The 14385-nt window shown below is 40.2% G+C and overlaps 1 protein-coding gene across 5 annotated transcripts in view; it reads right to left on the bottom strand.

Annotated features, from left to right (window-relative positions):
* Nucleotides 1-13667, bottom strand: part of LOC126281688 (caspase-1-like) — a 210537-nt gene extending 196870 nt beyond the window's left edge. For 2 of the 5 annotated variants that reach the window (XM_049980857.1, XM_049980879.1), the window contains exons 1-2: nucleotides 13611-13667; nucleotides 3597-3692 (exon numbers count right to left, since the gene is read on the bottom strand). In XM_049980857.1, coding sequence (XP_049836814.1) covers nucleotides 3597-3613 — 17 coding nt within the window. In that variant the 5' untranslated portion in view covers nucleotides 3614-3692; nucleotides 13611-13667. Of the gene's footprint in view, nucleotides 1-3596; nucleotides 3693-13380; nucleotides 13543-13594 lie in introns of those variants that run through there. The other 3 variants (XM_049980874.1, XM_049980883.1, XM_049980866.1) reach the window with 3 other exon arrangements.
* Nucleotides 13668-14385: the final 718 nt, after the last annotated feature.

The raw sequence follows: 14385 nt of genomic DNA, 5'->3' as shown, positions 1-14385 counted from the left end.
TAACACATAGCCCATTAAATATGGTATTAATAACATTTTCTCGATTGCAACACTTTTAAATTTGAACGGAATGTTTTGTTTCCAGATGCATACCATAGTGTATCTGTGCACACTTACTAACATTTGGAGAAACCTTTCTTTTCCGGAGTAATTTATATAATTTTTCACATTTTTCTTATTTGAAAAACCTTACTTTTCCGGAGAAATTTTTGCAGTTTCAGAAAAAGTCCGCAGCACAAACAAAGTGAATGCTACCGTTTCAAAATGAAATAAGAAAATCCTTTAAACTTCCATTACAGGGTTGATTAGAAAAAAAAAATGGCTCTGAGCACTATGGGACTTAACAGCTGTGGTCATCAGTCCCCTAGAACTTAGAACTACTTAAACCTAACTAACCTAAGGACATGACACACATCCATGCCCGAGGCAGGATTCGAACCTGCGACCGTAGCAGTCACACGGTTCCGGACTGCGCGCCTAGAACCGCGAGACCACCGCGGCCGGCGGTTGATTAGAGGTGAGTGTCTGAATAAGTATTCCAAGGTACAACACTCCCCCCTACTAATGACTTTGGAATGCTAATGTCTGTGCTACATTAAATAAAGACGGAACCTGTCTGCTAAAAATAACACAATTCTTTGTTGTAAGTTTTTCTGCGATCTCATTTGGAAATTGCGCAGCCGTAAGCATGCTTCACCACTAACGCAAGAATCCAAGACAAACAACACACAATGCTCTGCTTTAAACTCACGTCTGTCGGTAAAGTCTTCTCCAAAGCTATAAACATCGAATCTGGAACCTTCAATCGAGTGAAAATTGGAGCATAAAAGAATTCTTTGTCTTAATAATCAATTATTTGATATTTGGGACAAAATTACAGTAGAGTGCTATCTGATTTTGGAATTTGTAGGTACGATGTGATTGGTAATGCTTTCCTCGAAGAGATACGAAGGAGGAAAAGCGGTCTGATAAGATAATTGTAAACACTCTAATACAAACTCTCTTGCACTGTCTGCATCGTCCAAGTACCCGATAAGTATAAAAGTCAAAAGTACTTCAGAATTTATCGGCAGCTCGGTAACAAAACGTGGTTTCACTGTGAGTGAACAATCATCGCTTAGGAGAAGCCGATCACTTCACGTTTATCAAAACAGTCATTCACTCTCAAACCTCAAACAAAGACCAGTGAGAATTATGAGACGGCGTCTGAGGCGTCTGATGGCGTCTGAGGGGGGCATGCGGTACACGATTTCAAAACAAAATAAAGGACCAGAGAATAAAGTCAGATTATGCGCTTGGTAATAAAAGGAAATATTTAGGATATTGCACTAGCATTTGTGAACTTTTTAAATATTGGGAAGGATAAGAAGTTTATAGTCATGAGGCGTGTGCTCCTAATTTCAGGAGGAACATGTTTAGAACATTGCTTTCAAAACGAACCATGGCGATTTTATATATTAAGCACCTTTTTCTTGCTGCAGCAGCTACATCTATTCCCTGCAAACCACTATAAAGCCCTTTGCAAATGATATTTCCAGTTGCACGAGCTATTAAGGCTTTCGTGTAATAGTTTACGTCTATCTTCAAGCGTCAGATTTTCTAGTCTCTCCGTGACGCTCTCTGGCGTCTCAAACAAAGCTGTGAAATTTCATGCTGCCCTTCTCTGTAAGCGTTAATTATTCCACGTTAGTTCTATTTCGTTAGGTTCCCACACATCTCAGTCATATTTTAGGCTGGGACCATTTTCCTAGTATTCTACCGTCTGCTTTGTGATTTTTCGATTTCACATACCTATAAATTGTCACACCCACGTGTCTGATAACAAATGAGACTTATGGCTATTTTTGTCACTGGGTGTTACGTTATCTTCTTTTGTTTCAGTAATATTTAATTTTACGTGGTTAGGCTCTTATACTAAAAAGGTCTTCATTTTTCTGGAATGATAAATGCTTTCGTTTTTACACACCTTAGTTACAGATCTGAAGCAGATCATACCTCACTTTTTACCTAAGGAAACTAATGCAACTTATAGTTACCTTTTGTATGTCTTGACTATTGCTGTTTTTTCTCTGAAGTGGTCACACGTTAATAGGCTCACACTCACTTCGCCTGAGGAACTAAGAAACATGCTCGCGTCTAAATGTTAAATTTTCTTGTTCATCAGACTTTTTGTGTATACCGTGTTATGTGATACTTTACACTAGCAATCTGTCAATAATTTGAGATTTATAACATGAAAACTGCTGAAAATTTTCCCTGGAAGAATTGTTGTTTGCTTGTCGTCTGTCATCTTGTAAGGTTCTGTATATAATATGGAGCTGAATTAGCTCCCATTTCAGTCAAAATCCCGTAAACAGAAAAGTGTGTCCACTGATTGGAAGAAAGCACACATCTGCAAGAAAAGTAGCAGAAGTGATCCACAAAACTACCGTCTAATCCCTTTAACGTCCGTCTGTTGTACGATCCTTCGCGCATACATAATGAGGTATGTCGAACAAAACAACCTTTGCCCAACCAGTCGGCACCGATCACGAAAACACCAGTCACATGTATCACGAGCTGTACTTTTCTCACATGATACCCTGGAAACTACGGACCAGATCAATCACGTATGGGCAGTTTTTCTTGAATTACGAAAGCCAGTTTGTTCATTGCCATTGCAACATTTATTAGCGAAAAAAGCGTGATATGGGAGATGAAATAAGATTTCTGACTATACTAATGATTTCTTGGAAGGAAGGAAGCAGAATGTGATTTTGAATGGAGAAAGATCGACCGATCCTTCGTATTCATTTTGTGTATTAATGACCTGGCAGGCAAAAGTGATAGTAACTTCAGACTTCTTGCACATGACGCAGTTACCTTATGTGTAGTGACGTGCGAGCACTGTTTGAAAACAGCTGCTTAATTATCCAATAACTTTTCAAAGAAGTACTAACACTGGCGCTTTAATTTAAATGTTCAGAAATGTGAAATTTCAGAGAAAAATAATATCCTATGAGTACAACATCAGTTACAATTGCAATCAGTCTACTCACACGAATATCTGGAAAAACAGTTTTTATGGGCATGAACTGGAATGATGCATAGACTCCACTGTACGTACGTGACATACTTCAAGTGCTATCTAGATTGTTAGACAAATGCGTCTGTTATCTCTGTGTCTGCTAAAATGTAGATTTATTCTCCTTCTTTGACATGTGGATAGATGTAAGATTATTACTTATATCTACAGTGAGTTGTTTCTTTTTCTTTTTTTTCTTTTTTGTGTTTTTCTTGAAAAATTGATATACGAAAGGCGTATTAATTAGGAGAAGTTCGACATAAAGTGTAAAGCTACCTTTTCACTTACTGCATAAGTTGCAGTAAATTACCTACAGACAGGGACACTATAGGTTTGTGTAAAGTGCAAATCAGATTGTGTTTGCACTGTACCATGTACTGTCCTAGTTCCCTTGTACTACTCATCACTGCAATTTAGGAAAACCTGCTATTACTTTGTAATTACATAAAGAGGACTTGGACAACCTCAGCTTCCTTCTATAATCGGATACCTTAATTTCTTTAATAATATTTTAGTAGGAAAAAATGTTTACCATTTTACTTTCTTCATCGTTCCAGCGACACGACTTCCTCGGTGAAGCAAACGAGTATCCCTCTTTCTTCGTCACGCTTTCGGGCTTCCAAGATACCTGGAATCAGTTTAGAGAAAAAATATTGGACCTGATGTACAGTGGCTAGCTCATTAATTGCAATGACGCAATGGATTTGAGGAGAAGCTATATTATTGACACAGTGAGTGATAAAGATAACCTTTTTCGGCAGAAGAACGGTTTGTGTGGAACCTGCTACTTTTAATCTGATGATGTGGTATAGTGCGTAAGACGCTAGGTTCACTTTCCTGCGTGGGGGATGAAGAGTGAAGGGATGTGTCATTTTCCAGCCGATCGTCTACTCTCATTGATCTTCAGGTTTCTGTTTTTGTATCCTACAATATTTCGACACTTTCCCTAGTTGTCTTCCTGGGGTGTGAGAAGCACAGTGTACAGTTGCTCGAACCCTAACCAAACTGTGGTCTGGGCAGCAAGAATTCACCAGAGTTCTGCCCCACAAATTCTTGGAATATATATTGACGAGAACCGTCACGTAGGCTGTAGATGGTTCCTTCGGTATGCCCTATTGTCGACATACTGCCTTTCTAAAGGTAAATATTCCGAAAAACATGTGATAATGGAGAGACTCCCATTATCGATATGGCTAGTGGACTTTTTCACGCGTACAGAAGTTTGAATATTACCGAGCCATCATTTTAGAGAGTCACCCCTGTCAAATACCAACCGATGCCTATAACAAAATGGAACGACCTGTGGAAGCAGACCATGAGGACAATCAATTTAGGTTCCAGAGACATGTAGAAACACATAAGGTAATGTTGACCGTTTGACTTTCCTTCGAAGACAGATAGAAGAAGGATAAGCCTACAGCTATAGCCTTTGTAGAATGAGAAAAAGTTTTCGTAATGTTGACTGAAATTCCTTCTCTAAAGTTCTGAAATTATCGGGGATAACACACAGGAGGGAAGTTTGTCTACAACTTGTACATAAACCAGAATGCAGTTATGACAGCTAAAGGACATGAAAGGGGAGTATTAGCCCAGATTAGAGGCAGGGTTGTAGCCTATCCCATGTGCTACTCGAACACAGAACAGGCAGGAAAAGAATCCCTCTGTTCATGGCAGAAACACTGTAGTCACTGCAAAAAAAGAGAATTGCTTGCAAAACAAGAAAATTCAAAACCGTTCAACATGCAATAAATTTGCACTGAAAATAAAGATAACAATAGTCTTGAATTTTAGTTTTAAGAAGAAAAATGATATTTCTACAATTAAGTGGTATGAAGGCAAGATACACTTGCAAACGGAATCTCATCAACGTGTTATGACCTTACAGTCTTGTCATCAGTCTACAAAAGCCAGTGCATTTTAGATTCATACTGTTCAGAAACACATTAAGTTCTTAGGTATGTAATTCCAATCTAGAGGAGGAATGTATACAACATGAGCAACGTTTTCAAACTGCAGAAAAGAGCAATAAGAATGATAATGAAAAATAATAATCAGACTCTTGGTAAAGAACTGATTAAGATACTGGGGATTTTAATTACACTTTTTGAGCACTTTAACGAACGCCCGGAAAGGCGAGCGCGAGTCACTTCCGGGATATGGGTTAAGACGAGGGCTGGTGAGCTGGCCAGCTTGGATGTGGTTTCCAGCAGGTTTCCAGCATCCAACTAGGTAATAATGGGCTGTTACCCATTTCGGCTGCCGGTCTTGAGGAAGTTATTCAGACATCCCATTGAAAGTGTCTCCATCAGAGTTGAAACTGTCATTAGGGGAAAAAATGCCACACTTGGTACTATAGTGCATTAATAGCTGTCCGATTACTTCCGATCAAACAGTGTATTTCTGTTAGCTGTCATTACTGATATTCAACAAGAACACAGAGGAAATTGCTTCACACTGTGTTAACAAGACTGATATTCCTTAAATTCCACATACCCATTATATACACATATACGAGAGCTATCCACAAAGTACATTACGTTTTGGAATTAAAAATAAATAAAGTATTAGAATTTTTTTTATTATATACAGATGAAATCCACACTTAAATACTAATTTTCTACATAGTTGCCATTTAAATTAAGGCACTTATCGTAGCGATGGACGAGCTTGGAAATTCCTTCGTCGTAAAATTCGGCAGCCTGCGCCGTTAACCACGTGGTTACCTCTTCTGTTGGGACAGAAAAGGTGTGATTTTTGTGGATTTCCTGGAAAGAGGAACTACAATAAACTCTCAAAGGTATTGCCAAACTCTGCACAACCTCAGAAGAGCAATACAAAACAAGCGCAGGGGAAAGTTAGGCTCAAAGATCTTGCTGATTCACGACAACGCCCGGGCCCACACGGCAAATGCCACTCATGAAGTTCTCGAATCTTTTCAGTGGGAGTTGTTTCCTCATCCGCCGTACAGTCCCGACCTGGCACCGAGCGACTTCCACTTCTTCCCAGCAATGAAGAATTGGTTGGCTATGCAGCGTTTTGATGACGACGCACAACTTCAAGAAGAAGTAACCACGTGGTTGAAGGCGCAGGCGGCCGAATTTTACGACGAAGGAATTTCCAAGCTCGTCCATCGCTACGATAAGTGCCTTAATTTAAATGGCAACTATGTAGAAACGCAGTATTTAAGTGTGGCTTTCATCTGTATACAATAAAAAAATTTCCACTACTTTATTTATTTTTAATACCAAAACGTAATGTACTTTGTGGATAGCCCTCGTACATTATACACCGAAGCGCCAAAGAAACTGCGTATCCAAATACAGAGATACGCAAACAGGCAGAATACGGCGCTGCGGTCAGCAACGCCTGTATAAGATAACAAGTGTCCGGCGCAATTGTTGGATAGGGTACTGCTGCGTCAATTGCAGGTTGTCAAGATTTAAGTGAGTTTGAACGATTTGTTATTGTCGACGCACGAGCGACCGGACACAACATCTCCCAGGTAGCTATGAAGTGGGGATTTTCCCATACGAAAATTCCACGAGAGTACCGTGAATATCAGGAAAACGGGAAAACATCATCGCTGCGAAGAGAATCGTCTAACGTGGCAGAAGTACAACCCTTTCACAAATTACTGCAGATTTCAGTGCTGGGCCATCAACAAGTGTCAGCGTGCGAAGCATTCAACGACTCATCATTGATATGAGCTTCCAAAGCTGACGGCCCACTTATGTACTCTTGATGACTGCACGGCATAAAGTTTTACGCCTCGCCTGGGCCCGTCAACATCGACATTGGGCTATTGATGACGGGAAACATGTTGCCTGGTCGGACGAGTCTCATTTCAAATTGTATCGAGCGGATGGATATGTACGTGTATGGAGACAACCTCATGAATCCACGGACCCTGCATGTCGGCAGGGGACTGTTCAAGCTGGTGGCGGCTCTGTAATGGTGTTGGACGTGTACAGTTGGAGTGCTGATACGTCTAGATACAACAGGTGACACGTGCGTGAGCATCCTGTCTGATCACGTGTATCCATTCATGTCCATTGTGTATTCTGACGGACTTAGGCAATTCCAGCAGGACAATGCGACACCCCATACATCCAAAATTGCCGCAGTGTGGCTCCAGGAACACTCTTCTGAGTTTAAACACTTCCGCTGGCACCAAACTCCACAGACATGAACATTATTGGGCATATCTGGGAAGCCTTGCAACGCGCTGTTCGGAAGAGATTTTCACCACCTCATATTCTTACGGATTTATGGACAGCCCTGCAGGATTCATGGTGTCAGTTCCCTCAAGCACTACTTAATCGAGTCTATGCCACGTCGTGTTGTGGCACTTCTCCGTGGTCACGGGGACCCTAGACGATATTAAGCAGGTGTACCAGTTTCTTAGACTCTTCCGTGTATATACATATAAAGAAATTGTAACTGGCCTATGTCTGTGCATAGGAGATACTTAAGAAAACTTAATATGAGATGTATTTATAACAGCAATAGATTCAGGTGGACCAAGTTGCGGACAAAAGCTAGTGAATAATATTGTTCTTGTAGTGTACCAATTATAGTGTTGACTTACTCTTGTTGGTTAGATGTAAGAGAGGTCTGGAAGGCTTTAACCTTTGCAGGTGAAATAAATGGATAAAGAAGTAATAAAAACAAACCAAATGAAAAAGACTAGTTCTAGATTTTCCAACCTTTCAATTGCTTTGGAGGCAGCCTGGTGCAGTTGACCCACTGATCTTGGCAATCCTGGACGATATGTGGCATCTTTTGCTCTGTCTCCCTGGGGTCGCGCTTTTGAGCGTCCCTCGCCATCCCCAGCTGCTATGAATAGCAGATGCTCTGCCTGCTCCACACGGGATGATTGGAGCTAACGAGTTTTATAGTCGCTAAAAGATTCGCTGATGTGGCGATGGCCACTGAGATTTTCAGGGATCTACGGATCATTCCGATTCTCCACTCGTGGTTGACGAGATTTCAGTCGGATTATAGAACCTTGTTGTATATCGTAACCGAGAAAGAGTTTGTATTCCTATCAGCTGTGGAGTTACGTTGCTTAGGAGCCTGAGCATAAGAGATACAATGCGCACAGCTGAACATCCAATAGGTAAGTGAAGAGACCTTTAAGCCATGTGGCTGATGAGCACTCAGCAGATGAATAAACCAGGGCCAATGTCGTTCTCACGGTGTCTGCGTAGACACCCACAATGGTTCAGTTGCCCTTTGGAAAAAAATTGAGGTTTTTCGTTTTTGCAGCTATTTTCCGAAGATGATATCGGTTGGCTAGTGATCTATCCAAAGTGATCTCCGGTTACTTAGGACTGCTGTTGCTTCGTAAAATATTATTCCCGAATATTCTTTCAAACACTAGTTTTCATCCTCGAAGATTTTCATTTTATCGACATCAGTTATTCGTTTGAGACGTATATCTGTGCGCGATGTTACGTCTACTCCTGCGGGAGGCATTCTCAGAGATTATAGAGTCATCGTTAGTTAATTTTCGATCTTGAACAAGTTCCGAAATTGCTCACGATAACAGGCCAAGAATTAAACGAATTTTTAGTTGTCCTCTACAAAACTGATTTACTAGACAAAGACAACAAAGCAACATAGGGACAAATTTCGAGAGTGAAGAGAAATTGCGTAGGAAACCATGAGAACAGCAGAAACATGTGAACAACACGTGGAGAATGAGTGAGATGGGGACGCGAGAACGAAGAATAGAAGAGAAACTACTAGGCACATACTTGACATAAACAACAGGAGAAGTGAATGAGAATCAGGACGTAGTTACAGATACCAACTCGACTATAAAGACGATACACTCTGGAGAAATAAAGGGAGGAGATGCTGGAACAACCGAAATGACGGATGAGGACAAAATGACGATGAAACAAACAAGAGCGTAGTTGCATGAATACATGTGAACTGGAAAACTGAGGACGGTCAGGTGTAGTTCCGAATCGCTGCCCGAAGTACGGGATGGTGCAAAACAAATACAGTTCAAATATTACGATATATCAATAGGGAACAAATCGAAGAGGAACTGAGAACAGAACACGCTAGTCCATAACTCAGGAGGCTAAGCAATGAGCTATTAATTTCAACGTCAACGGAATAAAGGTCATGGTTGCTAGGAATAAAGAAGAACATTTAAGTATTATTTTTGTATATTTATTCGGAAAACTAAGCAAATAGAAGGAAGTATTGACTGTGCAAATGAGTGGCGTAAAATTAATCGTAACTGTTGGACAGAGGACGAGTTAATTTACAAGGTTGAATATAACAAGATTTAAATATTAAGAGAAGTGGAACATTCCCTTTTTATGGTTGGAGATTTGTTAGTCGACTAGATTTTGCAGAGCTGATGACTTAGGGGAGAAGGACGCAAAGATCAGTTCTCGGTAAGAAAGTTAATGACGTATATCAAAGACGTTCTTGAGATTTATAAATACTAGTTCTGATAAGACTGATAATTTTCTGCGAACTAGGGGAAATTCTGTAAAGCGGCCTCTTATGAGGTACGTATGGTTCTGAAAACGACTTCATTTAAATTTCTACCCGTATTCAACATTCAGTATTTTGTTAGCAGCTATCTTACGCGGCCAACCTCAAACGTTTCGCAGAAGCACAGGAAGATGATTATCATATAATGATAAAATATTTTTAACTGAAAAGTCTAGACTTCCGCCACAGACAAAACAAGCTGACGGGAATCTCTATCAGCAGATCAGTACTTAGATCATTTGACAAGGTACAGCACATAAATGAAAATAACCACTATCGTTATGGACGCCGTGTAACGTAACAACGCTATTTATCCCACTCATGCGGATTGCAAAACTCATCTTATATGTTTGAGTGTTATTTAGAATTTTGTTCTCGTGGTATGTTGTCAATGACTACAAATAACATTTTTTGCATTATGATACTTTATTGGAATTTCTTTCATTTTTATTAACGTTTGTGTGTAGATTAATAATCTATGTGGAAGATATTGTAAAAGACGTAACTTTATTATCTCACGCTAGATACTTTTTAAGTATGTGAACTTTAACTTTTACCGCGAGTTAAGAGACTCCATGTTAGCAGGTGCGCTGCCGTTGATGCGCGCACAAGCACATGTGGAAAACAGTATAGAATAGGTAGTGAACGTGTATAGATACAGCCAGTATGGATTGGTGTGCGAACCAGACCCAGAGGAGAAGCAAACGAATACTTATCGTATACTTATATGAGGTCTTCACGGGTTGTCAGCCGAGTAACACCGTCGTCTCGTAGCAATGTACCGATGGAATGCGTCTCCATCATCTTTCGGCGAAGTCGCACTTCGCCTGAAGATGCTGGAGACGCATTCCATCGAACCGCTGATACGAGACGACGATTCTACTCGGCTGACAACCCATGAAAACGTCATATATGAAATTCGCCGAGAAAGCCTGCACTCGCATTCTCTTATACTTATATGGACTTCTTCCTAAATAAATGTCGTACGACTAGGGCCTCCCGTTGGTTAGACCGTTCGCCGGGTGCAAGTCTCGATTTGGCGCCACTTCGGCGACTTCCGCGTCGATGGGGATGGAATGATGATGGTTAGGACAACCCAACACCAAGTCCCTGAGCGGAGAAAAATCTCCGACCCGGCCGGGAATCGAACCCGGGCCCTTAGGATAGACATTCTGTCGCGCTGACGTGTCAGTTACCGGGGGCGGAAGGCGTCTTCCTTAAAAGCTGTGATACCCTAAGAGACGAATATTACGAACGGTACCAGCAAGAGCTTTCAGAGGTGGAAGAGAACTATGAGGGCAATTAGAGTGAGTTCGTATTAGCCGATGTTTACTGGATACTCGCCACAGAAGCCAACAGCTTAGTAGAAGTAGTGTCCAAAGACACTGGACGTCTGTGACTTTCGTCCAAAGAGCTACTGCGAGGGGGAATTCTGTAACGTTGAAATGGTTATCCTCAGCGTTTTATTGAATATTTCCAGTCTCGCCATTCTCTAAGACGTGATTTGATTAGTCTCAATTGAATATGGTGAATCTAATTCGGCTTAAGGAGAAACTGATACCATGATTGTTATCAAATTGTAAGACTCCTGACCGAAAAGATACGAGAAAGGCAATTTCAAAATCATCTTTCGACAAGCAGAAGCTTGATTTGAAGAATTTCTGGCGTCGTTGCACTTTTGTGGACGAAACGTATCTCCAACATTACATCCCAAGTACAAAGCTATAGTCATATTAGTAGATCTGTGAAAGTGGAAATACAGTGAAGAAAGTGAAATCAGTTTTGTCGGAAGGAAAAATGATCTCCATCATTTTTGGGATTCAGAGTAACTTCATGATTGAGTATTTAATATCACAATAAATTATTAAATCCATGTCCATAGCAATACTATAATTGCGAAAGTAACTCTGTCTGTTACGATTTCACGACTAAAAAGCTGAGCCGATTTTGGAACGCTGAAGAAGAACATAGGCTGTTTTAGAAATCGTGTAGCACAACATATTTACTGATTTGAAGAATATAACGCGAAGTATGGAACAATAATTACTTTTTGAAAAAACTATTTACTTTTGACTTTTGAACTTCACAATTTCTGTGGAAAGGCTTTTATTGTCTGATATGTTCTACATAATACCATTCAGCGTAATGAATACAATGTTTACACAATCATCTACGTGTTTAATCCATACTTCCATACTAATATCAGTCACAAACCCGTCACGTTTTAGCCGTTAAGCGTCATGCAATTGTTATAACTTCTTTGTTGCGTTCAAATTTGAGTGATCAGCTCGGGGTCATACGGTTAGTGTCACCTTTTCAAGATCATTCGTCCCCGTGTTCAATTCCCGCGCGGTACGGTTTTCTGCTGCACGCGTCTGGGTGAGTGCGTTATTCTCGTAATCATTTTATCATCATCGACGCGCAAGTCACCGGAGTGGGGTCAAATAAAAAGACTTGCACCAAGCTCCCAAATATCCCGACCGTAGACTCCCGCCCAATAAAGTCATATGCACATTTCATTTCTTTTTACTGATACGCGAGCGTGGTTGTGGGTAACAGCTAGAAAACAACGCTTATACAATTCTTAATGTGAAACTTCCTGACAGATTAAAACTGTGTGCCGGTCCAAGACTCGAACTCGGGACCTTTGCCTTTCGCTGGCAAGTGGAAATCTCATTCTGGAAAAATTCTCAACGTATTTAATCCATACTTCCACAGTAACACCCGTAGTATTAATTGCAAAAGTTACCCACTGTGTTACGTTTTCGCGACTCTACTGCTGATCTGATTCCGATGGTGTTTGGCACGGAGATAGCTTGAACTCTAGGGAAGACCATAGGCTACGTTAGAAAGTTGTATCTTTTTGATTACGTTTTGACATTTTTAAATATGGTATACGTGAGTGGTATGCAGACGACGTTGGCGAGATGCCAGTGACTCTTGGTGTCTATATATTATTCTGTTAATGTGCAAATCCAGTGTTATTGTGCGCATAGTTTATGATATTGAGTTCCTACACCCCCGTGACACAGCTGGAGAGTTCTGGTAGACATAATAACAAAATCGGACGGTAAGCCCGAGAACCATATTTAAAACCATTATTATAAGCACCGCAAATGTATGATTCAGCGCTTAGTTCTAAGAGATCTCAAGCTGCCAAAGTTACTCAAATACAACAAATCTCTGAGCGATCTCATGTCTGCCGGAACTTGGATGCAGAGCGTCAAACGGCTAAAAAATATGTTCAAATGTGTGTGAATTCCTAAGGGACCAAACTGCTGAGGTCATCGGTTCCTAGACTTACACACTATTTAAACTAACTTAAACTAACAACACCACACGCACCCATGCCCGAGGAAGGACTCGAAGCTCTGGCGGGACAATCCCGCACAATCCGTAACATGGTGCCTCAAACCACGCGACCACTCTGCGCAGCGATTATTAGTCAAACCTGCTTTTATATTATGGCAGCTTAGACATTCACCGTTGCGGTGGCAAAAGCTTATAATCTGGACTACGAAATAGTTCCACAGCGGCTCTACGTCCCAGAGTTAGCCAAATGTACTTATTTTTCACTCGTATCAGCAAACTATGGCTAGGATAGGGTAAATATTCGTTGAATGTTAAACTTGTCTTTACTGTAAATGCTTATTGTACAGAGTTAGGAACATTTTTTTTTTCCTGAGGGGACAGCATAAATTGTTTCTCGCTGGACCTAAGACATTGAAGCTATTGCAAATTATAATGAGATTGCAAAAAAATATCATTAATTATACCAATCGTAATAATTTACTTACGTAACATTGATTCCTAAAGTATTTAACATTGCTCCATCAGTATCTCATATTAAACTATGGTTTTAGCTCATATTCCAACAAGGGTTGAATCTCTAAAATTCAAATTCTCCATATATTTTTATATCATGCTACGGTTTTCCACATGTAACCAGAAGATACTTGCCAAACAAAACTATAACCGTAATTTAAGAATGACTACAAACGACTGTCCAACCTGCAACTTTACCCACCAGTAGTATGCGCGACGTCCCTAGCTCCGACACTACTCACTAAACGTTGCCGTTAAGAGCATCTTGGCTCCTGATAAATAAATCCCATTAACGTCACCGATAGCGACATACTGATAGCGGAGATACCAGTCAGATTTTCTTCTTTGTAATCTGCCATGAAACATTTAGTTTGACCTCACTTCTTTTCACTTATTTCCTTGTTGGTAAACGATGGTCACATTCCAACTTATTCTTCCTCCTTCTTTATTCAGTTGTCGCATAGGTAAGAAATTAATATGAATTAAAAATACAAAAAATAAGTTAATTCTTTACGGATTAGGACATTAAAGCATGTACCTTTTAGTTAACATTGGACAATTTAATACTTGCAGCATACAGTCCCCATGTGTAACTGGGAAATTTTGGTAAATCATTTTTGCTGCTTTATTATCTATGTGTCAGCCATAAAAGTAGGTTATTGATTTGTGGTGATTTTAATGCAAATTTCTGAAACGAACCTGACGAGAAAACTGATCAAGAAATATCATTAACCACTTACAATCATGTATCAGTTAGACATTTCCCTATTGGAGTAGCTCAAACTAGTAGAATACTATTGGGTAATGTGTTCAGAAATGGAGCAGGAGTTAAAAAATACGTGCCTTTCTGCGGTAAATTGGTTTTCATGCCATGATCCGCAATTATTCACATTGTATAATTCTGCTACATGCAGAAATATCAACAAAGACAGCGAGCACGATTAATGAGCAAACATGAAAGACTTCACGGAAAGGTT

This window comes from Schistocerca gregaria, chromosome 1 (assembly GCF_023897955.1).
Source record: "Schistocerca gregaria isolate iqSchGreg1 chromosome 1, iqSchGreg1.2, whole genome shotgun sequence".
NCBI classification, from domain to species: Eukaryota; Metazoa; Arthropoda; class Insecta; order Orthoptera; family Acrididae; genus Schistocerca; species Schistocerca gregaria.
This window is presented reverse-complemented; position numbering and strand designations above follow the sequence as displayed.